This window comes from Mirounga angustirostris, unplaced genomic scaffold, assembly GCF_029215605.1.
Source record: "Mirounga angustirostris isolate CCGP_5_RB_7025 unplaced genomic scaffold, mMirAng1.0.hap1 SCAF_6, whole genome shotgun sequence".
Classification (NCBI taxonomy): Eukaryota; Metazoa; Chordata; class Mammalia; order Carnivora; family Phocidae; genus Mirounga; species Mirounga angustirostris.
The window spans coordinates 153,786,428-153,813,482 of NW_026991714.1; the positions used below are offsets into that span (position 1 = coordinate 153,786,428).

Sequence of the window (27,055 nt, forward strand, 5' to 3'; positions counted from 1 at the left end):
CTACATCCGTGATTTTAAATATGTATTTATTTATTGGGGGGGCAGAGGGAGAGAGAATCACAGACAGACTTTGTGCACTGAGCACGGAGCCTGATGCGGGGCTCGATCTCCCAACCCTGAGATCATGACCTGAGCTGAAATCAAGGGTCAGACGCTTAACCGACCCAGCCAGGTGCCCCTGCATCCCTGATTTTAAGTTGGACAGCCAGGGGGTTTGGGGCCACCGGACCCCACACTTGCCCCCTGGAGCTCACCCAACTTGTATTCCTCTGGCACCGACGTCCCCGCACGGGACCCGTCTCCATTAGAGGTACGGTGGCCTCCCCCCAGCTCAGCTTCTCTGTGAGGAAGCAAAGATGCTTTAAGCTGTGTGGAAGGGGAGTTTGCAAGGAAACCCCATCTGTCCAGAAAATCCAGGTCCCAGCCCCTTTTGGGGGCCTCCTACTGTGATGGGGAGGCAATGAAGACAGAGACCCCGCAAGGGTTGGAAGGAGCATGGAGCCGCCAGGAGGAGCCCCAACACGCGCTGGGCAGGCAGCAGGTGGGCCCTGCCCTGGGGTCCCCCTGCCCCGCCCCAAGTCTGGGGCCCCGTGTTCCAGTCCACAGGAAACCAGAGGGCGGGGTACAAGTCAGCGGGGAAGGTGTTCACAGAAAGACACAAAATGCTAAACCCTAAGGAGAGTCACACGGCCAAGCAGCCTGGGGCTGGTCCCACAGACAGCCCTCCGTGGATCCCTGGCCAGGGATGAGGTCAGGACCGCCACCCTGAGCTGGTCCCAGGGTGTTTAGATGGGGCCTACTTGTTTGCTCAAATCCCGGAGCGTGGCCACAGGCAGGGAGCAGCCCATGTTTTCTCTCCAGGCTGGTCAGGACAACCGCCTGGCCTGCCTGGCCCGGCACACCAAACCCCCAGTGGCTGACATGCAGCTCCACTCTCTGGCTCAGGAGGTTGGACAGTCATCCTAGGAAATGGTGGGTCTATTTTTGGCTAAACTGAATAGAATTAAGGAAAGGCATTATTTTGAGACAGAGCATAAGACTTCTGCTCTCCTTCATGTTTCCAAAAATAAGAGTCAGAAGAACTGAGTGGCGCCAGGAGTCTGCATCCTCGTGGGTGCTCTAGCTTGTGGTTTCCAGGATGAGAGTCTTGGCCAGGATACGAAATCGTGCGAAGGTGGGACGAGGTGGCCAGGCCTACGAGGTGCTCCCCAAAGCCTCCAGGGAAAGAGCCAGGGCTGCCCAGCATCTGCAGGCCTGGGCGCAGCATCAGCCTCACGCAGTTCCTGGTGCAGCGAGGTGGCCGGGCGGGGTGTGCCGGGACCATCAGGATGTCGGCCTCCCGCCACCTGAGCGCACTTCTCCTTGTGAGCAGGTACGGAGAACCAGCCTCAGCTCTGCACCCACAGCCTCCACTGATGGCAAATGGAGACCTGAGGACCTGAGTTACCTGCTGGCCTGTGACCCCTGGGACGACCCGGCAGGCACCGATCCTGACCTAGAGGGGATTATACGGGGGAAAGCTTTGGAGGGAACAGGTTTTTCCTCCATGTTCCTAGCACACGTGTGTGCACACATACACTCCTTTCCAGCTGGCTTCTTACCTGGGGCCTCAACATACACTTGCCTGACCATCTACCCCGTCCGTCCTCAGCCCTGTCACCCAAGGCCATCGTGCACTCTGGCTGGCTGGGACGATATTCCTTCACCTCCTTATCACATAAATCATGTACATTGATCCTGCAGAAGGCAGGAGGTGCAGGGGCATGGCAGAGCTCCCAAATCCCTCCAGGGAGAGACGGGGGGTGGGGGTCCCCAGGGGGAAGACCCCCTTCACAGGAAGGCTCCCGGGAACCCCATCTCCCACCACCCTCATTGCAGATCTTACCCTCTAATACAACTTTCAACTGTCTCTTAAAAGGGGGTCCTGCAAGGGGCGTAGTTAGCAACAGAACCAGACAGACAGAGATCATCACACGCCGGGACACAGATCATCACACGCCGGCGTGCGGAGAGACCCCGACATCCAGAGCTCTGGGCGGGACAAAGGCCTTTCCAGTCAGCACGTGAAGAGGAAAGACAGGAAGTTTGATCCTCCGTCAGACCTTACGACCAAATAAAATCCAAACACAACAGAGGTGGGCACCTGTGTGCATGTGTGTGTGCATGCACACACACACACACGCATGCATGTGTGCATGCACACGCACGCATGCACACAGACGCATGCACACACACATGCACACACAGATGCACACGGACGCACGCACATGCACAAACACGCATGCACTCACAGATGCACGCACATGCACACACGCACGCACACACAGATGTACACGGACGCACGCACATGCACAAACATGCATGCACGCACATGCACACACAGACGCACGCACATGCACATGCACGCATGCACACACAGACGCACACATGTACACACGCATGCACAGACATGCATGCACACACAGACGCATGCACACGCACGCATGTACACACATGCATGCACACACAGATGCACGCACATGCACACACACAGACTCATGCACATGCACACGCACACATGCACACACAGACGCACGCACATGCACACACATGCATGCACTCAGATGCACGCACATGCACACATGTATGCATGCACACACAGACACACGCACATGCACACGCATGCATGCACACAGAGACGCAGACGCACACACATGCACACACACACTAAACCCATAAGAACTCTATGATAGTGAATTTATCTATAATTCTGCAGCAAGAGGGGCAAACCCCAGAAACCACAAAGGAAAGACTCTACCATTAGTTTAATCATATGCAAAATGTTAAAACCTCTGTACACAGAAAAAATAAACACTTTTTAAGTCAAAATCCTGCAAGCTGGGAAAAGGTATTTGCAACAAATATGACAAATCGGGGCTAATTTCCTTGCATTACAATGAACCTCTACAAATTAGTGGGAAACCCAACCTGACGGGAGGAGGCCGGACGGGTGGGTCAGGCAGGAGACTGTGCCCACCTCATTCTCAAGGTAAAAGTCAACGAGACAAGAAGATAGCGCTTTCACTCGCCAAAGTGAAGGTTTGGGTCCCACCCAGTGCTGGAGACGGTGCGGTGGGGCTGGTGGCCCTGCTTGCTCCCAGTGGCGAGGGGAGAGACCCGGCCCTTGTGGGGGCTGTCAGCACAGGGATTCAGAGTCGGGGCGAGCCCACTCCTCCAGGCAGGGATGCCACCATCATCAGGCCCCACGGCCACTAAGCTCACAGAGGCCCATCGAGGTCTCAGAGACGTTCAACACCCAACAGTCCCAGCAACCCAGGTGCCCACAGCCGCAAAGTGGACTATCGTGTGGGTGTGGAAAAGCAGGAAGACTTCTGTGCAGTAAGGAGCTAGCCCTAAGACTCAGTACACGGTTTCCACAAAAGTGCGAGAACCCTGCTAGATGGCGGCTCCGGCTGGGTGAGCTTGCAGCCTACCTCAGGGGCGCACGCGGGGGTAGACCCGGAGCATACGGTGGAGGACAGTGCGTCCCCACTGCTCCGCACGGCTTTCATGTTCACGCCCTGCTCACCAAGGAAGTTTTTGTGCCAATAGGGATTATCTGGGTGTGAGATTGTGGGTTTCTTTTCTTCTTTAAGCTTCTCTGTTTATTTAAAAAAAAAAAAGCCTGTTAAATGTGACATAAAAACAGGCGTTCCACAGCTATCCCTGATATCCCTGATGTACTCTGCTAGCCCTCCCCACTGGGTGAGGGAACCCGGCTTGAATGGGCCCAGAGCCAGGCCTGAGGTTGGGGGACTAGCTCGGGGGGGATCCGGAACTGAGAACGAGTTCAGGGGGCTCAGGAGCCCACAGACGCAGCTCAAGAAGCAAGTTGCAGGTGGCCCGGCGTGTACGGCCCTCGGTGCGGAGACGGGAGCTGCCTGGGGGAGCAGACTCTTCCGTCCGCAGGTCTTGTGCATCGCGGGAAGGGGGCGCCCTGCGGGAGCGGCCACAGGCACCGAGCTGCGCCACACACCGGTCTCGCTGGGCTTAGAAAGAGCTCGGCCGCGCGGTGACCGCGCCCCCCGCAGGCTTTGCAGAGCCACCCACCAGCTCTCTAGAGAAAGCAGCCGCATGCCGCCCCCTCCCTGGGCCACGCGTCCCTGGCACAGCCGGGGTGCCAGCCAGGACCAAGAAGGCTCCCGAGCACCTTCCCCGGGGCGCCAGCCACAGTGGCCCCCACCGGCACGCAGCACAGCATCCTTTCTGGGATGGCTCTTGTGGGTTCCTTCTGGTGCTGGGCGCCCCCCGACCGCAAACCCACGCTGCTCCATTCACGGCTGGCCACGCTGGCCCGTGGCTTCGTCAGGGAAGCCCCCACATAAAGAAGGAAATCAGTGACTGTTAGGAAAATGCAGCAAAGGGCATGCGAATCTCTCAGCTGCCCTCAGGAGCCGGGGGCCATCAGTTAAACGTCTTGGCCACCCGCTGCCACACCTCCACGGAGCTCAGCCAGCAGAGGGGATGCTGTGCATCCTGCTTGTCACCAGAGGGAAGGGAGGGCACAGTGCCCGGGGAGACGCACGGGACTGGTCAAGCGACAAGCTGAGGCCCGAGGAGGTGGCCCTGTTCCGAGTCCCCTGCTCCCCCACACCCCACTGCCAACATGGACCGCCCACCATGCAGCTCAGCAGGTGCAGGTGCCCATGGGAGAGGGAGGCACAGCGGGGACGGGGAGGGCGCAGGGCGGGTAGGCCCGTGCTCAGCTGGGGCCTCCAGGACCCGGGCTGCACCCGTCATCCTGCCAGAGCCTGCCGCTCTCTCTAAACCGTCCGAAGCAGCCCCAAAAAGGCCCTCCCTCCCTGTGCTCAGCACCAGGCAGCTCTCGGCCAGTGGCTTCGGGAACCAATGCAACAGGGGCCTGCTGCCCGAGCAACTCCGAGGGGAAGAATCTGCCGGGGAGGAATCTGCAGAGCCGCTTTGTGGGCGTGTTTCCAGGAAACAGCAAGTGTCGCTGAGGCACAGAGGTGTGAGGATCCAACCCTGCACGTGAACCCGCCGCGCGGCCCAAGCACGCATTCTCCTGGGCCCAGGGCTGTGGCCGGACAGAGGGGCCGCCGTGCCCTCGGGCACAGAGGAAGCGGGCGAGGGCGCAGTTTGCTACTGGAGCCGATCTGGGCGGCGTCTGGGGCAGGACGGTCTCCCCAGCAGCCGCAAAAGCTGGGCGCGTCCGGCTGGCTTTCTTGGCCCCAGCGTCTGCTGCAGAGCCGAGGGCCCCGGCGCACAGAGTGGGTGCAGATGGAGGCTGCCATGGAGATGACCCAGCGCCCCGGCGAGTGGGGTGCGCCGATGACGCCCGCAGGCTGCCCTGCCGTGGTGGTGACTGCATGGGAACCACCAGCTGTCACCTCCCCCCCTTCGCCCCCACGGGCCCAGGTGGCTCCCACTTCTCCCCACACTCAGGCTGTCCCAGGAGGCCCTGCCCAGCCCCCACCCCATTTGAAGGCCAGGGGTCCCGAGGGAAAGGAGGGGCACAGCCATGTCCCGAGGGCCAGAGGCAACGGGGAGGCCGGGACCGAACGCGCACGCACAGCACACAGCCAGAGCCTGGTGGGCGCGGAACGTGCTCTTCTTGGTCGCAGAGTCTCCACATTCTGGGGCTTGCTGCTGAGGCCCTTGCAGGCCAGTTGAAGGGAGGCAACCCCCGACACAGGCATGCAGCCTTCAAGGGGAGACGAGAACCAAACAAGACCCGAGACCACCCAGACCGCTCCCGGGGCTCGCCAGGCTGCAGGGAAGCCTGGGAGCACAGCCTTGCAGATCAGGAGGTGGCGGCTCGCAGTGCAGAGTCATCGCCCGCACCACGCGGACCACGTGGGCCTTCGCCGTCCAGATAAACAGTCCTGTAGGGCGTCAGCACTGGGCCCACATCCCGAAGACCAGGGCTGCCTTCAGTATATGGTCCCAGATCTGAGGTGCTGGGGTGTGCAGTGGACCAGATTCCCCTCCCCTTACCTTCTAATGTGGAAATTGATAAACAGTGGATGGACAACTAATAGATGGGGGAAAAGGAAAAACAGAAAAACCCCAGCGCAATTGTAGGCTTAAACCCAAACATACCAATAATTATATTAAAGTAAATGGATTAAAATTCCAATTAAAAAGCAGACATTTTCCGACGGATTTTTAAAAAGCAAAACTCAATGATATGTTATTTTCAAGAGAACTACTTCCCAGATGGGGTAAGAGTAAACAGGCAGAAAAGGATGTCTCCTGCAAACAGTCATCAAAGGAAAGCTAAGTGGCCTTGTTAATACCAAAGTAGACTTTAAGCCAAGGCGTATTACCAGCGATAAAGACAGACATTCACAATGGCCAGGGTTCCAGCCGTCGCGCCGACGGGACAGGGCCGGCTGTGCATGCGCCCAGCAGCAGAGCAAAAACTGTGAAGCAAAACCAGACAGAATGACAGGCGGACACTGATGGGGTGGGAGGTTCTACCGTTCCTCTCCTGGTCACAGAAAACACAAACCACCACCGTCAGGGATGGAACAGAGGCATCGCCGCAGAGCTTAGCCGGAAAATGACAACTTTATGCCAATAAGGTCAACAACTCAGCTGAAATGGGCAAATGCCAATCCTCGAAAGACACAAATCACCAAAGCTCACATGGGAAGAAATGGAAGATCCAAATACCCCATGTCTATTAAAGAAACTGGATCTTCCCACAAAGAAAGTGCTAGGCTCACATGGCTTCGCTGGGGAACTCTAGCAAAACTTGAGAAACTCATGCAAACTTCTTCAGAAAACAGAGGAGGGGGGAGCACCTCCAACCAATTTTCTGAGACCCGCATAAACATGATAACAAAACCAGACGAGGACTTCACAAGAAGATAAAATCTAGACCAATATCCCTAGTGAGCATGGACATAAGAATTACTGATGAAGCGGGTGCCTGGGTGGCTCAGTCAGTTAAGTGACTGCCTTCGGCTCAGGTCATGATCCTGGAGTCCCGGGATCGAGTCCCGCATCGGGCTTCCTGCTCAGGGGGGGTCTGCTTCTCCCTCTGCCCTCTTCCCTCTCATGCTCTCTCATTCTCTCTCTCTCAAATAAATAAATAAAATCTTTAAAAAAAAAAAGGATTACTGATGAAGCATTAGCAAATTGAATGCGGTAATATATAAAACCTAACTTAGAGACCCAAGGCTGGGATTGTACTCAAAAGACAGCGTAACTTACCACATTGGCAAAATAAAGGAGGAAAATCGGATCACCTGCACATGCACAGGAAAAGCACTTGACAAAATTCAACATCATTAATAATGAGTAACAAAACCCCACCAGACGAGGAAGAGAAACTTCCTCAACCTGACAAGGGCATCTCTGAACAAGCTCAGCCGAGACGGCACTTGATGGTGAGATACTGAACGCCTTCCCCCAAGATCAGGAGCCAGGTACCTGCTCTCCCACTTCCGCTCAACTCTGTGCTGAGATCCTAGACGGTGTGCTAAGGCATAAAGTTCTAGAAAGGGAGAAATAAAACGGTCTTTGTTGATGACATGATCGCGATGTACAAAATCTGAGGAAATGTACAAATGAGATACTAGAATGAGTTCAGCAAGGTTTTAGGATACAGTCAATGTGCAACAATTCATTTTTTAGATTTGATTATTATTATTTATTCTTTTTTTTTTTTTTAAACACAAGACTTCATTATCCCCGTTACAAAGGGCAGGTCTTCGCAGGATGAGGGAGGGAGTTCTGATGGGGAGGAGGCGCCTACTTGCCAGCGATGAGCGGGTTCTGCAGGGCCGTGACGACCGAGTCCCCGCGCAGGAGTCTTGGAGATGTGGCGGTCCTTGCTGACTGTCCTTGCCGCTCTTGGGGACTCGATCCACATCCTCCAGCACCACGTTGCAGTGCCCGTCGGAGGCCTTGCTGTGGCTGTGGGTGAGCACTAGGGTGTCGCTCTTGACTGACTCTGTGAGCACGGAGAGCGGACCCATGTCATACCCCCCTCCTCCCACTTCTCTGGCTCCTCTGGGGTCACGCCATGCTTGGGCCCGTCAAGGAGGCTCACGGTAGTAGCCGCTGCACCCCCAGGTCAGGGCCGCCTCCTCTGGGCTGCGTCTGCATCTAACAACTTACTGTTTTACACGTTGAATGTGTAGGCATAAATTCAACAAAATGTGTGCAAGCTCTGCCTTGAACGTATGAAACACATCAGAGAGTCAGGACCAGAATGAACAGCATGAGTTGCTGTGTTCATGGGTTGGAACACTCAAAAGTTTAAGAGGTCCATTCTCTCTGAATCGACCGATAGTTTCAATGCAACCCCGATCAGTGTGGCAGCCAGAATATTTTAGGAATTGACAAACTGATTCTAACATACCTGTGGAAAGGCAAAGAATCTAGAAGAGTCAAAACAATTTTGAAAAAGAAGAACAAAGCTGGAGGGCAAACACATCTGCTTCAAGATATATTATAAAGCAACAATAATCAGTACAGTTGGTATTGGTGTAAAGATCAAACAGACATCCCTACTGCAGAAGGAGGGGCAGGAGGAGGAAGAGGAAGAGGGAAAGGGTGGAGAGAGGGAGGGAGGAAGAAAGATAAGAAAGAAGGGATGGAGACAGGAAGGGAAGGAGGACGGAAGGGAGGGAGGGAACACTGATCCTTACTTCATGTTAATAGAAAAATCAACTTGAAATGGAACTTAAATGAAAATTAAGACAGATAAAGCTACACAAATTCTAGAAGAAAACAAAGGAGAAAAACCTTTGTGACCAGGAATTGGGCAGATATTTCCTAGAAAAGACAGAGGAACAAACCATAGAGGAAGAAATTTTGACTTCATCAAATTAAAAACTTCTTATTTTCCAAAATCTCCTTCAAAAACTGAAAAGGAATCAGATACACAGCACTGTATCTGCCCATTCCATCGCACACCTGAGTTAACCGTCAGAGGATGGGAAACCTTTCTGCGATGACAGAAATATTCCACACTAGACGGCAGTGGTGGTTACGCGACTATATGACTTGTGAAAAGTCACTGAATCACATCCTTAAAAATGATAAATTTTACTTTACGTAAATTACAATTCAGAAAACTGAATTTAAAAATCAACTTATTTCTATTGATAGTAAATATACCGATAGTAAAAAATATACCGATAATAAAAAAAACCTAAAAACAAGACTATAAGAAATAATGCCCCTATGACAGCATCAGACCTAAAATGCTTAGAAATAAAATTAATGAAAGATACACAAGACCTGTATACTGTGTACTGGGCGTGTACTGAAAACCACAACCCATCGCTGAGAACAAGTGAACAAGACCTAAATAAATGGAGAGATACAACGTGTGCATGGATTGGGGGACACAGTATTATTAAGACGTCCATTTTCCCTATAACTGATATAGGAGATTTAACATAACCCTCAAAAAATCTCAGCAGACTTTTTGGTAGTAAGTGGCAAGCTGATTTAAAGTTTATATGGAGGGGCGCCTGGGTGGCTCAGTCGGTTAAGCGTCTGCCTTCAGCTCAGGTCATGGTCCCGGGGTCCTGGGATCGAGCCCCGCATCGGGCTCCCTGCTCCTCGGGGAGCCTGCTTCTCCCTCTCCTTCTACTGCTCCCCCTGCTTGTCCACTCTCACTCTCTGTCAAATAAATAAATAAAATCTTTAAAAAAAATAAAATAAAATTTATATGGAAATACAAAGGACACAGAATTGCCAGAACAATTTTGGAAAATGAACGAAGTTGGAAGATGTACACTCTCTCTCTTCAAGATTCCTCCACGCTATAATCATAAGACAGTGTATCATTGGTATAAGAGACAAAAAGAGACCCCAGAAACAGACTCCCACATGGAGAGCAACGGACTTTTGACAAAGGTACCAAAGTAATCCTGTGGGGAAAAGGAAGTCTCTTCACGGGAGGGTACTGGGATAACCGGGTATCTACAAGGGAAAAATAAACTCCCTACCTCACGCTCTGCACAAAAATGAATGAGAAATTGGTCCTAGACCTAAACGTGACTTCACAGTAGACAGAGATTTCAGACAAGACGCAGAAATCACTAATCAAAAAAGGGACTGCTCATCAAAAGAGAGCACTGAGAGGAAGAACAGGCCGAGCACAGACTGGGAGAAAGTACCACCGCACAGACATCCATCAGGAGACTGGAATCCAGGACATCTAAAGAGCTCAGTACTCCTACAGAGCTCTGCGTTAACAACGTGCACACGCACACACATCCACGCACACACACGATACAGAACAGGCAAAGGCTCGAACAGACGCTTCACACCACCGTAAGCTACAGAAGTGGCCCATCAGCAAATGAAAAAGTCATCGACATCGTTAGTCATCAGGGGAATGCAAATGCTCCTGACACCAAAATGTCTCTTTGTTCATCACTTTTGGAACATCATCATCTGCCAATGTAAGAAACATAATTTTCTTGATAATTGTATAGTTCTCCATGACAATTAGATTCGGCCGTGCCTGCAGGAGAGATCTGCAGAACCCCTAAGATACCAGCCGGCCACCCTGTGGGCCAGCAGATGCCTTCACCCCAGACCTCACGAGCACCCCAGGGCCCAGCCAGAGAGGAGAGCAGGTCCGGGCCATGACTGCCCCTGCAAACTCCAGAACATTCCCTGAAGGAGACCTGGCATGCATGACACCCATCTAGTCAGAAAGACCCAGCTGGGGCTGGTCTAACCACTTCCACATCAGCTCATGCACTTCCTCTTTTCACCCAGCTTAATTCAATGCAACAAGCATGTATTGAGCGCCTACTATGTGCAAGGCCCCAGGGAGGCCAGGATGAATGCAACGTGGCCCTGCCCTTGTGGCATTCTGAGAGCTGGAGAAAGATGGGCGCTCCCGTGATGGAAGACTCCTAGAGAGGGTCTCTGTGTACTGTGCATGTGTGTGCATGCACGGACCCACTCTTGTGTGCAAGGGCATGGTCTACAAACAGAAGGCCAGTCTTCATGGTGGGGTCACCAGTGCTTCCACGAGCCCCCTCGAGTCTTCAACCCAGGCCATGCCCACGTCCCGCGCACCGCGCCCCAAGCGTCGGAGGCCTGGGCTGCTGACAGGCCCCCCCAGGGCCCGGGGACAGAGGCATCACCGTCAGAGGGTGCTGGACCACCGGCCCCCACCTCACCCCTCTCACGCCCCTCCTTCACGGAGGGCGTTCATGGAGCGCGGCTCTCTGATGGGGGCTGCTATCTGCTCACAGGAGTGAAGACACTGTGAGATCGTGTAATTAACGGAGCCTTTCGGGCCCTTCAATTAACTCAGTCTGCAGATGGTGAAGTCCTGTTCTCTGGAGCATTGCACTTTTTTAATTAAAAGGAATTTGAGATCATTTTGTAAAGGTTTCTTGGATTCCACTGGACATGACCACGCGGGCCCAAAGCCAGGTGGCCCCGCCTAGCTCCAGGTGACCAGGGTCCCCTCCGCTTTCTCAGCCTACATGGCCGTCACAGTAAGACCCCAGGGGGGCCAGAGCTAGCAGAGGGCGGGGCTCACCTTTGCAAGGACCGAGGAGCCCTGTCTCCCGCGGAAGTGACCAGCCCGCCGGGGAGCCGTGCGGCACAAACCCGCTTCCCAGCCCCCAGGCCCAGCCCTGGGGGCTCTCGGCCTGCGGACCTGCTGCACACAGTCAGCACGGGCTCCACGTCCACCTCTGGGCACAAGATGGCCCTTCCTAGCCTCCCGCCCCAGACAGACAGACGCCGGCCGCAGCAGGCAGACAGGCGGGTCTCACCCTCCCCAGGGCCCCAGCTCCCCCAGCACCAGGCCTTTCTCAAGATCCAAGGCTCCCTCTGCGGGGGGTCTGTGGGGTCCTGCACAGACAAAACTCCTCCTGGGCCCTCAACCGCTCCAGCTGCTTCTCAAAGACACAGGAGCGAGAACATCCCAGACAGCAGCCTCCAAAGGGAAGTCCAGCTCGCCGTGCACGGCACCTCCCACCTCCACAGGGAGGAGGCGTCCACGCGGAGTGGACGGCTGGGGCATGCACAGCCCCGGACACTCGTGCGCCAAGCCGGCGCCTCTCCCACACTCTCGAGGCTCACACATACTCGCACACACACAGGCGTGAGTCCGTCCTGCCAGGCCCAGGGGCAGGGACTCCCAGAGACGCTCTGGAAGCAACACCAGACCCTCAGCCTCAGTGGCACTGCCCAGCCGGTGGCTCGGTGCTCCCACTGGTTAGGGCAGTGGTTCTCAGCTGGGGGCGGTGTTACCCCCGGGGGACACGCGGCAACGCCTGGACGCATGACTGACGGTCACAGATGTGGACGGGGCTCTGCTGCGGGCACCAGTGTGTGGAGGCCCAGATGCTGCTAACGCCCTGCAGGGCAGGGGACCAACCCCACCACACAGAATGGTCCGGGTCCAGATGTCCACGCTGTGGAGCCAGCTGGCTTCGAGGGGGCCCCTGCTCCACCCAGAGCAGGGCAGCCCCCACTGGCTCAGCCTGTGGGAGTCCAGGGGATCCCGTGGGCAGAGCCACGCCCAGCCGAGGCCCCAAAGCCCCCCCATGCACCAGTGATGGCCCCAGGAGGCGCCAGGACCCTCCGCGGAGGGAAGAGGCCATGGCCCTGGACACGAGGCACGCACCTGCTCATCAGCCAGGTTCTCAGCTCCTGTCAGATGTGCGTTTCATAACCAGCCCACACGCAGAGTTTCCAACCTAATTCAGGGAAAGTGCTTTCGGGACACTTGCACCTGCATCTGCCGAAATTCATCCATCACGTTTGGCCCAAAGGCAAGTGCGGTCAGTCTCCTGCGTCTCCTTCCGACAGCCAGGGCAGCCGCCCCAATCCCGGCCCACCGCAGCCCCTGCCCAGACGCATCCTAAAGCCTGGCTCCTGGAACTGTTGTTCTGAGTGACCAGGCAGCTTGACCTAACGGCTCTGACAGCCGGAATAGAAAGCACGCCACCAGAGAAGATGGAACAGAGTGGTCAAGAACAGCAGCCAGGGTCCGGATGCCCCAAGGGCCCTGCTGCTGCTGGCTGGGGAACCGGGGTCACCCTGTGCCTGGTGCCCCCAGGGCCAGGGCCTTCTGATCAGACACAAAGCTAAGGAGTGAGGCTTTCCAGAAGCAACAGATGAGCTGCCAGGAGAGCAGGGGGAGGGGCCAGAGGGCACGGAGGGCCGGGTCAGGGCACCCAGCAGCAGGGACTGTGGCCGGACACACGGGCTGGGAACATGGGGAGCCCGGGGAGGACACGGGGCCCCAAGCAGGGGTCAAGGCTTCAGGGCAACAGAACTTGAGTTTGGAGGGGCCGAATTTGGGAGTATGAGACACACGAGTGGTGGTGTCGAGTCAGAGACTGGACAGAAAAGTCTGGAACGTGGGAGGCAGGTCCCGGCTGGAGATATAAATTTGGGAGTCGGCATATGGATGACATTTGAGGTGGCCAATGCGTGAGTGTAGCGAGACGGAGTCGAGAAAGAAGGACCAGCCAAGGGGCCAGGAAGAAGCCCGGGTGGCAGCGACCGGGAAACCTCATGAAGGGAGGGATCTAGGAGGGGTCTAGGAGGGGTCCGGCGTGCCGGGGGCTGCCACGGTCAGGGACGAGGAGGGCTGAGGACTGGGCATTACTCTCAGCCACGTGGACAGGACCTTTCCCAGAGCGCAGGGCCGTGGGCTCACGGGAGGGCTGGACACCGCAAGGACAAAGCAGGTCGAGGAGTCTCGCTGGAAATGGGGAGCAACAGGGACACGGCATCAACAGAGCTTTCTCAGCACGGGAGAAATGCAGCATGCTGTTACCTCGCTCCACAGGCATGCGTGAAAAGCCGTCAGGATGCCTGGCGCCGCATGCCCCGGGGACACAGGGACCCGTGGCTCAGCCCTGTCCACCCTCAGAGCACGACACACAGCTCAGGCTCAGCCCTGGTGTCCCTGGAGCTGGATCTGCAGGCTCAGTGTCCTCCCCTCAGAGCCGGGACCGTGGACATCCTGCCATCCCAGAGCCCCCAGATGTCCTGGGGCAGGGAGCGCAGAGATGCACGCATTTTGTTGGGTCTATACCTAGGAATACAATCCCGGGTCGTAGGGGTCAGTGCTGCCCCCCAGCCAAAGACAGCAGACATGTCTAAGGCTGACCAGGCTGGGTTTACTGCTTCCTGCACCGTTGGGGCACCGGGGCATCTCCGCAGCAGGGTGCTTGAAAGGATGGGTCATAAGGTTTGGGCTGGGGCGGGGGCGCTACGGGGGTCGGGGCAGCGAGCCTCAATGCCGTCAGGAGCCATGTGCCACGCCAGCTCCGGATGTGAGGGCCGTGCGCTCTCTGCCACGGGGTGTGTGTGTGCGTGCAGGTCCTGCCGAGCAGTTTCCAGAGTGGCTGCGTGAATTTACGCTCCGTGTCCGCGGCCGGCAGCGCAGGTGCCCTCTGAACATACTCGGCCCGGTGACGGGGCGAGGAGTGCGTGAGGAGGTCAGCCTGGGCTGTAGAAAGACGGTCCTTTCCCAGGAGCCCAGGCCTTGGATCCCAACACCGTCCCCGACAGAAGGACTGGGGCTCCCCGGAGAGCTGGTGAGTCGAGGGCTGGGTCAGGGGATGCACCGGTCGGGCCAGAGGAGAAGGAAGTGCTCAGAAAGCTGCAGCCACAGGGGTGTGCCGAGGCCACGGGAGCCCACGCCAGAACAGCAGGAGAGGCAAGAATGAAGTCATACTGGATTGTGACCCAAAGTGCAACCCAGCAGCGTGTGAATGGGGCGAAGAGAGGGATCTTCGCAGAATTCCAAACCACTTACATAGACCCTCCCCTCAAGGAGGTGGAGCGTGACACCCACCCCTGACGCGTGGGCTGTGCGTGGTGGCGTCCTTCCAAAAGGTCAGCGTGGAGCGGACAGGACAGTCCAGTCCCCTGACAGGGGAGACTCCTGACAAGCGGCCTCAGCCAGGGCGTCAAGTCAACAGGTTCAGGGACCAGACAGACCCCTGCTGTGACGTGACCCCAGGTGCTTTCTCTGAGCCCTCCCCGAAGACCAGACCCCAGTGTAACCACTGGGAAAACCGCAGAGGAATCCTACAAAGCACCCGACAGTCATCCTCAAAACCGTCAAGGTCGTCAAAAACAGGGACAGGCTAAGACACTGCCGTGGCCCAAGGAATGTCAAGAGAGACCACGGAGCGTCACATGGGGCCGTGGAACGGAAAAGGGATGTTAAGTAAGAACGAAGAAAATCTGATTGACCTGTGGACTTCAGTTGCTCGGTTATGGCTGTTAATTTTACGTGTCAACTGCGGGCGCCCCGATTACACACTACCCTGCGCGTGTCTGGGGTGTCTCCGGGTGACGTTAGCACCAGAGTCTGAGCATTCTGCAAAGCAGGTCCCCCCCAGCAAGGGTCTAATGGGGGAGGAGGGAGGGATTCTCCCTTTGTTCCCGCCTCACCGTCCGGGGCGGCTCAGCTCAGGCCCGGCTCACCTCGGCTCTGCCTGAGGCCTGGGAGCTGCACGTCGCCTCGCCGGGTCTGGGGCCTGCAGACAGCAGACCGCACACCCTCTCGGCCTCCCTGACTGCGCCGGTGGCCCACTCCTCGAGATAGATCCCCGGACATTCACGCACACGCGCACGCGCCTGCCCTGCACCTGCTCCGCATGTCCGCTCCCCTGGAGCGCCCTGGCTGGGACGCGGACGCGTCCCCGTGCGCTCAGCAGGTGCGGCTGCCTGACGCCACACTAACGTAAGACACTCCACGGAAACTAGGCGCGAGCACTCGCTGCCTTGCCTTCCCGACTTTGCCGTAAATCTACAAGATTCTGAAATAAGTGTATAAGGAAAAAGTTTTTAAAAAGCCATACACGCTTTGTCTGTATGGGAGCTCGGACTGGGAAGTGGCGGGATGGACGCACGGGGCTGTGGTCTCAATGCTGAGATTATATAAGACACTGAATTTCCTCATATTTTTTTCTTGTCATTTTTCGTTATATAATAAAAAGCTATAAAGTAAAAAAAAAAAAAAATCATCCTGGCAACAGCGTCTGGTGGCTAGATGAGCAGCCACATAATTCATCACCCAAAGCAGGACACGTCCGAGGGTGACAGGGATGCTGTTAATCGCCATGCCCGGTCACGTCCAGCGACCACAGGTGTGCGGTCACCACGCGGAGGCAGGATCGCTGGCTGTGCCCTCCCTAAGTCCCTAAGCACAGGTGGCCCTGGAAAGGAGCTGGGTCAGCAGGTAGGGAGTGGCGGTAAGGGGCCGCACACTGAGTCTGCCTCGCAGGCTCCGTCCCCACGACCCCTAGCTCGGTGTTCACTTCCGGAGGCACTTCATCCATCAGGCCCCTTACTTCTGCACATTCTAATTGTCGTGGGCTCTGGTAAAACGGCATCAGGATCCTAATAACTGGGGATTCCACGGTCCGACTCCCAGTTCCACGATATGCCCTCGGCAAGAGCTGCAGAGACGCGCCCCTTGGGGCCTGGGGTCTCCCTTCTCTGTCATGGTCGCCCTGTAAGCCCGCACAGCCAGCCACCCCACCACGGCCTACCGACGCCTGTCTCAGGTCCCGCTTGCTGCTCAAGCACCTTGCAGGACTGGCGGGAGGGGCCACCCCAGGTTTTCCAACCGCCAAATGTGGCCACAGGGCCCCCTAGTCCAGGCATGCGGGTCACACATGTGGGGACAGGGCCCCCTCTCTTTGCAACTTCCTTCCTTCCTGTGTCCCTGGACCCCACTCTCTGTCATGTGCTAACTTTGCAAATCATCCTTTCTGCCTGAGGAGCCAAAATACGACTTCAGCAACACAAGATGACCTTGATTCTTGAAGAAAAAGAGAAAACACAGGAATTGGGCCAACACAAACAGACATGACCTAGGATAGCCGCAGGTGGGTCCCCCAGAGCACAGGGACCTCTGAAGCCAGGACGCGGGTGACTCGCCCAGCAAAGTGTCCATAACCAGGTTGGGACACAGGTTGGCAGCCTCCCGGCTTCTTGGACCCACCATGCTTCCCCTCAGAGGCCTGAACTGAATTCAGTGTGTGTCCCAATGTTTTCGGGGGCTCTGAAACAGCGACTGCTGAGCTGGGTGCTGCTGGGTCCTCTTGGCCACACTGGCATCCTGCGTGGCCCCAGGTTCGAGGTGGCCCAGAGGGAACTCGGGCAACACAGGGAAGGCAGACACAAGGCGGTGGTCCTGATGCCCTGAGAGATAGGCCGGGTGACAGGGGCTTCCACCTTGTCCCTGTCCTCCCCTGCCCTCCCCATCTTCCCCAGCCCAGCCCTCCCCAGCCCTGCCTTCTCCCTCCCCTGCCCTGCCCTCCCCTGCCCTCCCCCTGCCATCCCTTTTCCTCCCCCTGCCCTCCCCTGCCCGGTCCAGCTCCATCTGACAGCCAGCCCCGCCAGCCACCCCCAGGTGCAGAGTCTTGGCCCTGTGCATTCCCTCTCCTGAACCTGGGGACCTGCTCGAGCCCACGGTGCCTGTCCACACCTACCCCATGCCTTGGCCTCAGCGCACCCAGAGTGGCGGGAGGAAATCCCACTCTCCCACTGCGGAGACCAGTGGACATGGAGGAGCCCTGAGGCCACAGAGGACAGCTGGTGGTTTAAAATATGCCCACATATTCTTTGACATTTGCTTCAAAGGGTGGAGCCCGATCCCCCCCGTGAGTGTGGGGCGGGCACAGTGAGTGGCTGCGGACACACGGCCTAAGGTGGGCGTGCCCGCACGTGACCTCAGAGTCTGGGGCCTAGAAGGCACCGTGGCTCCTCCTGTCTCCTGGCTCGCACAGAGGCTGGCCGCCATGGCGTGAGGCCACATAAGCAGCTCCACGGAGAGGCCCACGTGGGGGGGAGCTGGCTTGGGAGCAGGGCCCCCACCCGCCCAAGCTGCAGACGGTGCAGCCGAGCCGACAGCCGCATGCGGACAGCGAGGGGGACCCTGAGCCACACGCACCAGGAGAGCCGCCCTGACCTGACCGCTCCCAGACACCGAAGCGATGTGCCTGGAGCCGTCTGAGGCCGCTGTTAGCAACAGATCCCAGGAATAGATAACAAAGAGCGGACAGCGAGACCGAGACCCCCAGGGACGTGACCCGGGCGAGCCTGCCAACCGCCTCCATTCCAGCTGAGAATGAGGCCCCACGTTGGGGACCGAGGACGCGCCGCAGGGGGCCTGGATCCCAGGCATCACGAGCAGCAGGGAGACCCGTCCCCACGGCCCCGACCCGTCGTGAGACTTAATAAAGCACAGGCATTGCTGTGTCTCTAGGTTTGGGGTAGTTTATCACCAGCAACCACCAAGGGTGCGGGGACCCCGCCCCGGCCTCCAGCGGGAAGCTGGTGGGAAGGACACGGGCCAGCCAGGCACCGGGAGAGACGAGGGGCCTGGACGAGAAGCACCGAGCACGCAGCAGACCCCTCCTTGCCCCACGGGGGCACAGCAAGGACGAACGAAAGCTGCGCTGTGAAAGGCGCGCACGTCCGTGCCATGCCTGACACACTCACAAATGACAAAGTCGTCTATTTCTCGCTTTTGCCACAAGTTCTGCCTTGTGCATGCAAAGCATGAAGAGTCATGATGTGAATTCTGAAAGCAGAGACCTTTCTAAAGTCAACTTTTTAAATCACTGTGAGAAAGTGAATGTACTCAGCTCCTATTTTTAATAAATTGGGGGCGACACTGACTCCCACCTACACCCTCTCCTGGCTTCAGAACCTAAATAACATCCCCGGGGTTTTCACAGGATCGAACGGGCCTGCGCCTGAGCTGCCGTGCTGAGGACCATCCGTGGGCTCCGTGTCACGTCGGGGGAAACGTGGGCAGGGAGACGCGGCCCTTCTCACAGCTGAGAAGCCTGCTCTCTGCCCTCGGCCACACTGATAGCAGTTGGCTGCCTTGGTTTTTAAAATAATAGACTTTAGGGGCACCTGAGGGGCTCAGTCATTGAGCGTCTCCCTTAGGCTCAGGTCAGGGTCCCAGGGTCCTGGGATCGAGCCCCACATCGGGCTCCCTGCTCCCCGGGAAGCCTGCTTCTCCCTCTCCCACTCCCCCTGCTTGTGTTCCCTCTCTCGCTGTGTCTCGCTCTGTCAAATAAATACATAAAATCTTAAAAAAATAAAATAATAGATTTTAGGTCAATGACAAAAACATTTTTTGATGAAGCAGGCATCCCAGATTTTAAAAATAACAATAATTTTATTAATTACAGCTTCTCCCAAATTGTCTCAAATTCTGATCATTAAAATCATTCAGCGTTTGGATCCAGCCGGTGTATGGGGAAGGGAGAAGTAGCCCAGCATGTCCCGCAGGGTGCCCGGCCAGCTCACTGCCTGGGTGGGAAGGCGCACCCCGAGAGGCACTCTGGGCATGGCCAAGCCCTCAGGGGGCAGACATATTGATCCCACCTAATGGATGGGGAGCAGGGATGGAGAAGGCTTGCATGCTGAGGACAGCAAGGTCTAACCATTTCTTGGAATATCAGCCAGGAGCAAGAGTGGCTACCGAAGCTTTATCTTTACCTACGGTTATACACAGATTGCAGAGTGAGGCAGGTATGAAGAAACAGACAGTTCAACATATTTTTAAGTGAGGAAGAACAATCTGGACAGGAAGGAAAAGCGACACCAGGTGGAAGGCCTGGTCTTTCACCAAGGTGAACGCCGAGTTTGACTGAGCTTCCTACGGACGGGGAACTGAGCACAGGCCCCTAAAATAAGAACCAACGGGTTCCAAAGAGGACCAGAGCGGCCACTTGGGCCCCCCAGGAGGGCAGACCGCACCCATCAGCCCCACAGCGAGGCCCTCGGGGTGGGGCCGGAGCCACCATGCTCCCCACGCACGTGGGTGGGAAGCCGAGCGCCCTCCAAGCAGCCAGCTCTGGGATCAAGCATCTACACACCCCTCAGCAACCCGCGGCTGGTGGCAGTCGCACCAGCAGCCCTGGGGAGGGGTCAGGGGAAAGATGCCAAGTCCCCACTTACAAAGAAGGAAGACCGGGGAATCGTGCGGTGGTTACGTGTGTGACAGGCAGTGCCTGAGAAGAGTAACGCAGAGATAAAAGCACAAACCAGAGACGTGGTGTCATCCCCTGCGTGGCAGCTTGTCCCCAGAGGATGACGAGGGCACGTGTGGTCTCCCACCCAAGCCCATCGCCCTGCGCACCGAGCCCGGAGGGTCCTGCCCTCAACAGCCACACCTGCTGTGCACCTGCTCTGCCCTCCCGACTCAGAGTGGATCCGAGGACGGGCAGCAGGACAGGCAGACTTCTGGGCCCCACCCCAGACCTGCTGAATCAGAATCTGCCCCCTTCCCTGAGGACCCACAACGGCTGGAGACCCTGCAAGGGCCGCCCTGACCCTGTGCAGAATGAGCGCTATTCCACGGCTCTGCTTCCTTCAGACCATCAGCCCCAGAGAGAAGCCCTGAGCAAAAATTACCCCCGTTGCATTCTTGCATTACTTCTCGACTGGAAAGCTGGGTGGTTAAATTTTTAAAAGAAAATCGGCTTATTTTTAGCACTTTAAAACACACAACCAGATGGACAGGCATGCAGAGCTGACGTGACAGTAGGTCCCAAGTCCATTCTAGGACCAGCCACGGGGAGAGAAACACATCGAGCTCCATGGCTGCCCACAGGCCCTCCGGGACCCAGAAACCCAGGAACAAATGTGCCAGGGGGCTTTCCAAAGGGACTGCATGCCCTCCTACCCAACTGGAACCCAAATACCCTCCCCCACACCAAGGGCCTCGGCACCGTTTCTGCCAGCTGGCAAAGGACCCCACAGTGTGCAGCCACCAGGCTTCTGGCCACCAAGGGAGGCCTGCAGTGTGGGGAGTGGGTGTGAACTGCCATTAGCCCGAGTGTGGGCCCCACAAAAAACCGCCACCCTGTCTTCCCAGTCGGGAGGGAAGGAAACAGACTCCTAATAACCAGGGGCCAGACTGGCCCCAGAAACTCGGGCCCCATCAGCATTATGGGGCCAGCCACACGTGCGCCCAGCGGCTCTCCTCAGCCCTGCGAGCTCTCAGGAACACAAAGGAAAAAGTGGGGCATAAACACCATACGGTAACGGACCATCCTTCCTGGCGGTTCATGGCAGAGCACCGAGAAAAGCCAAGCAAAGCAACTCAAAAACTCTGGCAACCAGCAAGGGTCTCCAGCACAGTGGCCACTTCTAGGAGGAGTGTTTTAAAAAGAAGAGTGTGCCTTCATCCCAGCACTGATCAGCGTGAAATACGATGGGGAAAGAGATCCTGTTGACGGTTCAACAAAACCCAGCAACCAACACACAGTAAAGGGCATTTTAAACTTAGAAACAGCCGAAATGTGCTCAACCTCAGAAAGCACGGGACCCCCAGGAGGAAGACCCTCTAGCTGCCGGGTCACACGGTGTTCTGAATGGACTGGAAGTTTCAATCTGTGTATAACCGTAGGTAAAAATAAAGCTTTGGTAGCCACTCTTGCTCCTGGCTGATATTCCAAGAAATGGTTAGACCCTGCAATAGAAGGAGGCACAGACGTGGGCTTACCAACGGGGACAGGGCACAGCAGTAACACGACACCAAGGCCGGAAACTGCCGGAAAGGAAGCTATTGATGAATCTGACCACACAAAAATTAAACACATCCATACAAAAAAACCCCTAGCAGCGTTGCAAGATAAATGGCAAACGTGCGTGGGGTGGGGGGGCGCTGTGCCAGGGTACGGCTTTGCGGACCCAGGACGGGGCAAAGACACGGGGCCGCCACGGTCCCAGCGGGAGGCAGGGGCTCGGCTGGGTGCCAGAGCTCCCCAAGAGACAGATGCCCCGACGTGAGAAGCAAAGACATGGTCAATCCCACCAGCAGTCAGAGAAACTCAAAGCATTCATACAATCCTTTCACCTTTCAGACTGTCAGAAATCTAAGCATCGCTAGCAGCCAAAGCTTGTGAGGATTCAGGGAAAGAGGACTTTTGAGCATGCCCAGAACAAGCAATGGCCGTGCGTCCTGGCCACTCGTGCTCTGCCCTCCTCGTCTCTCTCCTGTCTGCTGCCGGTCCCCCACGTGCCCCTTCGTCTGCTTACCCCGCACACAGCAGCCACATCTTGAGTGGCCGCCATGGAAGGCGCGCCCAGGACAGCACCTGGTGCACAGAGGGACGGTTCCTATGGGCGCCAGCAGGTCAGCTGGTCAAGGTGCCTTCCGTGGACACAGTTCTGGGGTGGCAGGTCGTTCCTCCATGCAGGAACATGAGCACACAGAGATGCTCATTGCCAGGTTTGTGATACTGTGTTTGTGAAGAAAGTGGAAACATCCCAGTGTCCTACAGCAGGAAATGAGGTGAGCAGAGAACATCATGTCTACCCGGAGCAAGGCTGAAGGGCAGGGACTCGGCCCTGGCCACCCGTCAGAACCACCAGCAGGACAAGATAGGCGTGCCGAGCTCCACCCCCAACGGGAATTCCTGGGGGGCGGGGACCAGGCATCCGTAGTTTTAAGGGCACCATGGAGTCTAGCTCCCAGCCAGGCTTGAGGGCCGCTCTTGTGAATCCAGCCAACAAATGCTGTAGATCTATCAGATGTTGGCGACATCCCGCTAAGTAAAAAAGCGGGTTACGACCAAACCATATATGGAATGCGATCCCATTTCTGCATCAAAGGAAAAAAGTGTGTTTCTCCACGGCTGGAAGTGTGAGAACATTCCTAGAACAAAGCTGCAGAAAACGCACACTGACATGTTCGCTGCGGAGAGTCTCGGTGCTAAACCTACACGTCTGGATTTTCCTATTTAGGGCAATTTTAGGAAAAACAGGAAAGCATACACATGTATACATTTTAATGCTTCTATAATTAGAAATAAACAAAGGATTTCTTTTTACATTTTAAGAAAGGTGACTTGAGAATCTGGTGGCCTCCCGTCCTGGCGTGCTGCCCACCCACCCAACAGTCCCGGGCGAGGTGTTCTGCGGCCTTCAAGGACTCCTTATCCCCAGTCTTCTCTGGGGGAGCAAACCTCGCAGTGATTAGTGGTCCCCCACTAGGAAGCTAACGTCACATTGGGTTTGAGTGCTGGCCATGACTATGGAGAAGGGCGGGCGCCCCACTGGGTTGCGGACCTGCTCAGGGGGGCAGCTGGAGCCCCCTCAGTACCGCTCAGCAGCCTCATGACCAAGACCGTGTGGACCGTGTGGACGAAGGGGCTCGCGAAATAGCGCGAAATAGAGCGGCTCTGGGGCAGGGCAGCCGAGGAAAGACAGGTCCCTGGCAGGTTCGGCCCCTGAAATCCACGGCTCCCCGAAGTCAGCGAGGGCTGGGAGCGGAGGAGGTGTGGCGTTAGGGGGAGAGGGAAAGGTGCCCCTGGTTCCAGCGTGAGACAGAGGTGCAGAGAATCTGCACCTGTGCCCGGCACCTGCCAAGTACCCACAGGGGCTCTAGACTCCGCGGGACCGACGGGGGAGAGGACACTTCTCTATCACAACCACGCTTTCTAGTTGGGGTTTACCTGGCACTCTGTGAAACTGCCTTTTTCTTTTCTTTTATCCTTTTCTCTGCATACCAAACTTGATATATTAATTGGGAGTTTTAATCCAAAAAATTCATCAGAAGGTCTTCCATTGCCATAGCAACCGTGCAGTCCCGGTAAATGCATGTCCGCGGCACAACACGGCTGCCTCTTCAGGCCCGCTCGGCAGCGGGGCCAGCAAAGTGATGCAGCCCCGTCCGGGGGGGCCGGGGGTGACCTCACACTGGCCTGGAAGAGAGCTGGGGGTCAGGGGCCACGCCTGCCCCCGACTCGCCTTCCTCCGTCCCAAACCCCATTCCCTATTCCTTAAATAAGCCCACGGCCCTCTCTGCAAGCTCGTGCCGAGATGCTTGAGCTGTAGGTGCCCCGACGATGGAACGCACACGCGGGACGACGCGGCTGTCCGGCCAGATGACGCGGACGGCTGCCGCGCCCAAGCTCACCAAACAAAGCCTGGATAAGTCCCAACGGTGGGTTCAGTTTGGGCATGTGGCCGCCATGCCAAGTGATGAGCAAGTAACTGATGTCACATGTCCTAAAGAGCAAGCACCTGTAGCAGACTCAGCGCCCCACCTCCCACCTCCCGAAGCAGCTGTGGCCTCGGCCAACCCACTGCAGGCAAATGCAGGGGTTGGGGGATGCGCCGAATAATTCTCAAATCAGATTGCGAGCAGCATCGACAGATTCTGTGCTCTTTTTGCCTTTTTAATGATCCATGAAATCTGAGACATAACACACTGTGAGCCAGTAGAAAAATCCTACGTTAAAAAGCTGAAGGCAGCCCCCGAGCAACATCAGTTTCTCTACTCCCGAGTTCTCTGCCTCGGAGAGCACAAGGCTAGGGCATGGAAAGAGTGGCCAGCTCTTGGCTGACCCAGCGAGCACAGAACTCAGATGTTTTTCTCAGACACCTCCTCATCGTGCAGCCAGAGAAGCTTCCTGACCAGTTCCTAATGCACTCTGAGCTCTCCTTACTCGGAATATTTATGTTGAAAACAAAAATGCATAACATAGGAAAGAGTCACAGCCCTGAGTTCTGCTGCCCCAGAGCTCAGGGCACAAGGACGGCAGACCCAGAACACACCGGACTGATGGGGCGGGTCCGAATGCCCCTCCCCTGCTGACCGTGGCCACACTCAGCAGCCCGGCACCCCCTGGCCAGCCCACGGCAGCCTCTCCGTCACTCCGATGACCACCCGCACACGGCCTGCACACTCACCACCACTGAGGCCTGAGGTCGTACTACTGTGATTTCCTATTATGCTTAAATTATTTATCACAACAAATAGTTTGGGCTCCTGTGCTGAGCTGTGCTCTAAAATTATAAAAGACCCATCTTACCTCTGCAGGCTGCCTACAGATGAAAAAATGCATATTTCAACTATTTTGAGGAAATGTCAAAAAAACATCAAATGTGTCATCATTGTACCATTTAAACTATCTCCATGACATCCGTAGAAAAGAGCTGTATGTTTGCGTGCGAATGTATCCCGGTGCCCCAGAGGCAGACCTTCCCTGCAGGCAGCTGCCAAGTGAAAGGTGGTCGGTCACGTGTTTTCCATGGGCACCTGCCTCCGCGCGGCCACTCAACAGATGCGGGTGGGTGGTCTGGGTCAGCAGCTTTACCTGCAGGAGGACCTGAAGGGAAACTCTCAAAGGGAGTTCCCAAAGGGCAGGTCTCCCCACAAAGGCCAAGCCATCTCCACCGCACATCTGAGCCCAAAGGTTGGGCACGTGGGGCCACACCACACTGTCAGCCGCAGACTGAGAGCTCCCGGAGCCAGGGACCCCCCACACCTGTGGGGCAGGCGTCTTCCTTCGCAGAAGCGGCACACCACAGGTGCAGCGTAGACCAAGCCTGCACCCCACCCCTAAAAGGAAAATGAACACATGCAGCCCCCGCCACAGCGCGCGGCTAAGCCGGGACCGCTCCGACCACGGACCCTCACCCCGCAGGGCGGGCCGGAGCCCCCTCCCGCCGCTGCGCCGCCACTGGACACGGAGGAGGCAGGAGGGAGCCCTGGACGCGCGTGGGCGCCGCAGGCACCATCCGCGAGTTTCCTCGGAAACCGAGGCGCCCGGGATGCCTTCCCACCCGGGTGGGCGCAGTGTCTGCACGCGAGGAAACCCTACTGCCGCGGCCCCTCTGCGAGAAGGCGCAGGGTCCCCACGCGGCGCGGGGCCCCACGCTGTCCCCAGCAGCCCGGGGCCCCCGCCGTGCGGCCGCGCTCACCGTCCTCCTTGTCGTCAAACACCGGCCTCCGCGCCGCGGCCGCCGACATGGAAGAGCCCATCCTCTTCTTCCACTTGCTCCACGGAAACAGGGGGCGCGGCTGCGCGCGGGCATCGCCCGCGTCCCGGGCCCGGGGCTGGCCGGCGGCGGGCGGCGGCGGGGCCGGGGGCGCGTCGGGGCCAGGGGGGCGCGCGCGGCCGGGGGGCGGCGAGCCGGGCGGCGCCGCGGCGCCGCTGCCCCTGCGCTCCGCGCCGCTCCTCATCGCCGGGCCTGGGTGCGCGCCGCGGCCGGAGCCGGGGACATGGCCCGCCCGCAGGGCCGGGAGCGGGAGCCGTGGACAGGGCTCGCCGAGCGCCCCGGCCTCGGCGCCGGCGGGTCCTGGCTCCCGGGCCGGCTCCGCCGACTGCCGGCGCGCGGGGGCGGGGCCGGGGCGGGGCCGGGGCGGGGCCGGCGGGCGGCGGCGGGCGGAACCGAGCGCCGGGGGCGGGCCGGGGCGGAGGCCCGGCGGGCTGGCGCGGGCGGCGGCGCGCCACGCCTCGTGCCCGCCGCCCACCCCGGCGGGGCCGCCGCGCCGCCCAGGAGGCGGAGACAAGAGCGGGGGAGGCAAGGCCACGGCTCCCTCCGGGTATCCCGGACCCCGAAGGACGGGAAGAGTCCCGCTCTGCGAGGCGGCGGAGACCCGGGGCTCCCCTTGGGTCTCCCCACGCCGCGGCCTCCACGGACAAGGCCGGCCGCCCGGTGTGGGCAGCCTTGAACTTGACCCTGCGGCTCTGCGCTTCTCGGGCCGCGCGCCGGGCCCGGGAAGAGACGCTGGGAAACGGCCGCGCGGGGCCGAGGCTGGGCTGGGGTCGGCGCGGGCGGGCCGGCTGTCCCGGCCGGGCGCCCATCCCGCGCTGCGGCTGCGCCCCGGGGGGCGGGGGCGGGCGCGGCGCGAGGAGCCCGGCTTGCGGGCGCGCGCGCCCTCGCGCACACGCGCCCTCGGGGTCTCGTCGGCTGGGTCCTCGCCGCGAGGCCGGCGGGACTCGAAGCCCGAGCGGGAGCCGCTGGTCCGCGTGCACGCCGCCGGCCCTCCCGGAGCCGTGCGTCCGCGTTGCCCGGAGTCCCCCGGGCCCGCCCGGGTCCGACGGGGCCGCGGCGCTCCAGGTTGGACCTCGGTGAGCCTCTCCGCCCCTGCTTGCACGGGGCAAAGACACGGGGCCTCCCCGGGGGGAAAGCGCTCGGCACCGCGGACGCCCCGGGAGAAGGCGCTTTCCGTACCGCCTAGCCCCCTGCGCTCTAGACCTCGTCACTGAAGAATCCTTTCTTGTGACGGGTTCACTTACGGAAGCCTGAAGTTCTGCCTGGT

General features: G+C 57.9%; 1 protein-coding gene across 1 annotated transcript in view; it reads right to left on the reverse strand.

The window, feature by feature from the left end:
* STK32C (serine/threonine kinase 32C) overlaps positions 1-25,987 on the reverse strand; it is a 71,301-nt gene extending 45,314 nt beyond the window's left edge. The window contains exon 1 of the mRNA XM_045879104.1: positions 25,711-25,987. Within this exon, the coding sequence (XP_045735060.1) occupies positions 25,711-25,972 (262 nt within the window). The 5' untranslated portion in view covers positions 25,973-25,987. The remainder of the gene's footprint in view (positions 1-25,710) is intronic.
* Positions 25,988-27,055: the final 1,068 nt, after the last annotated feature.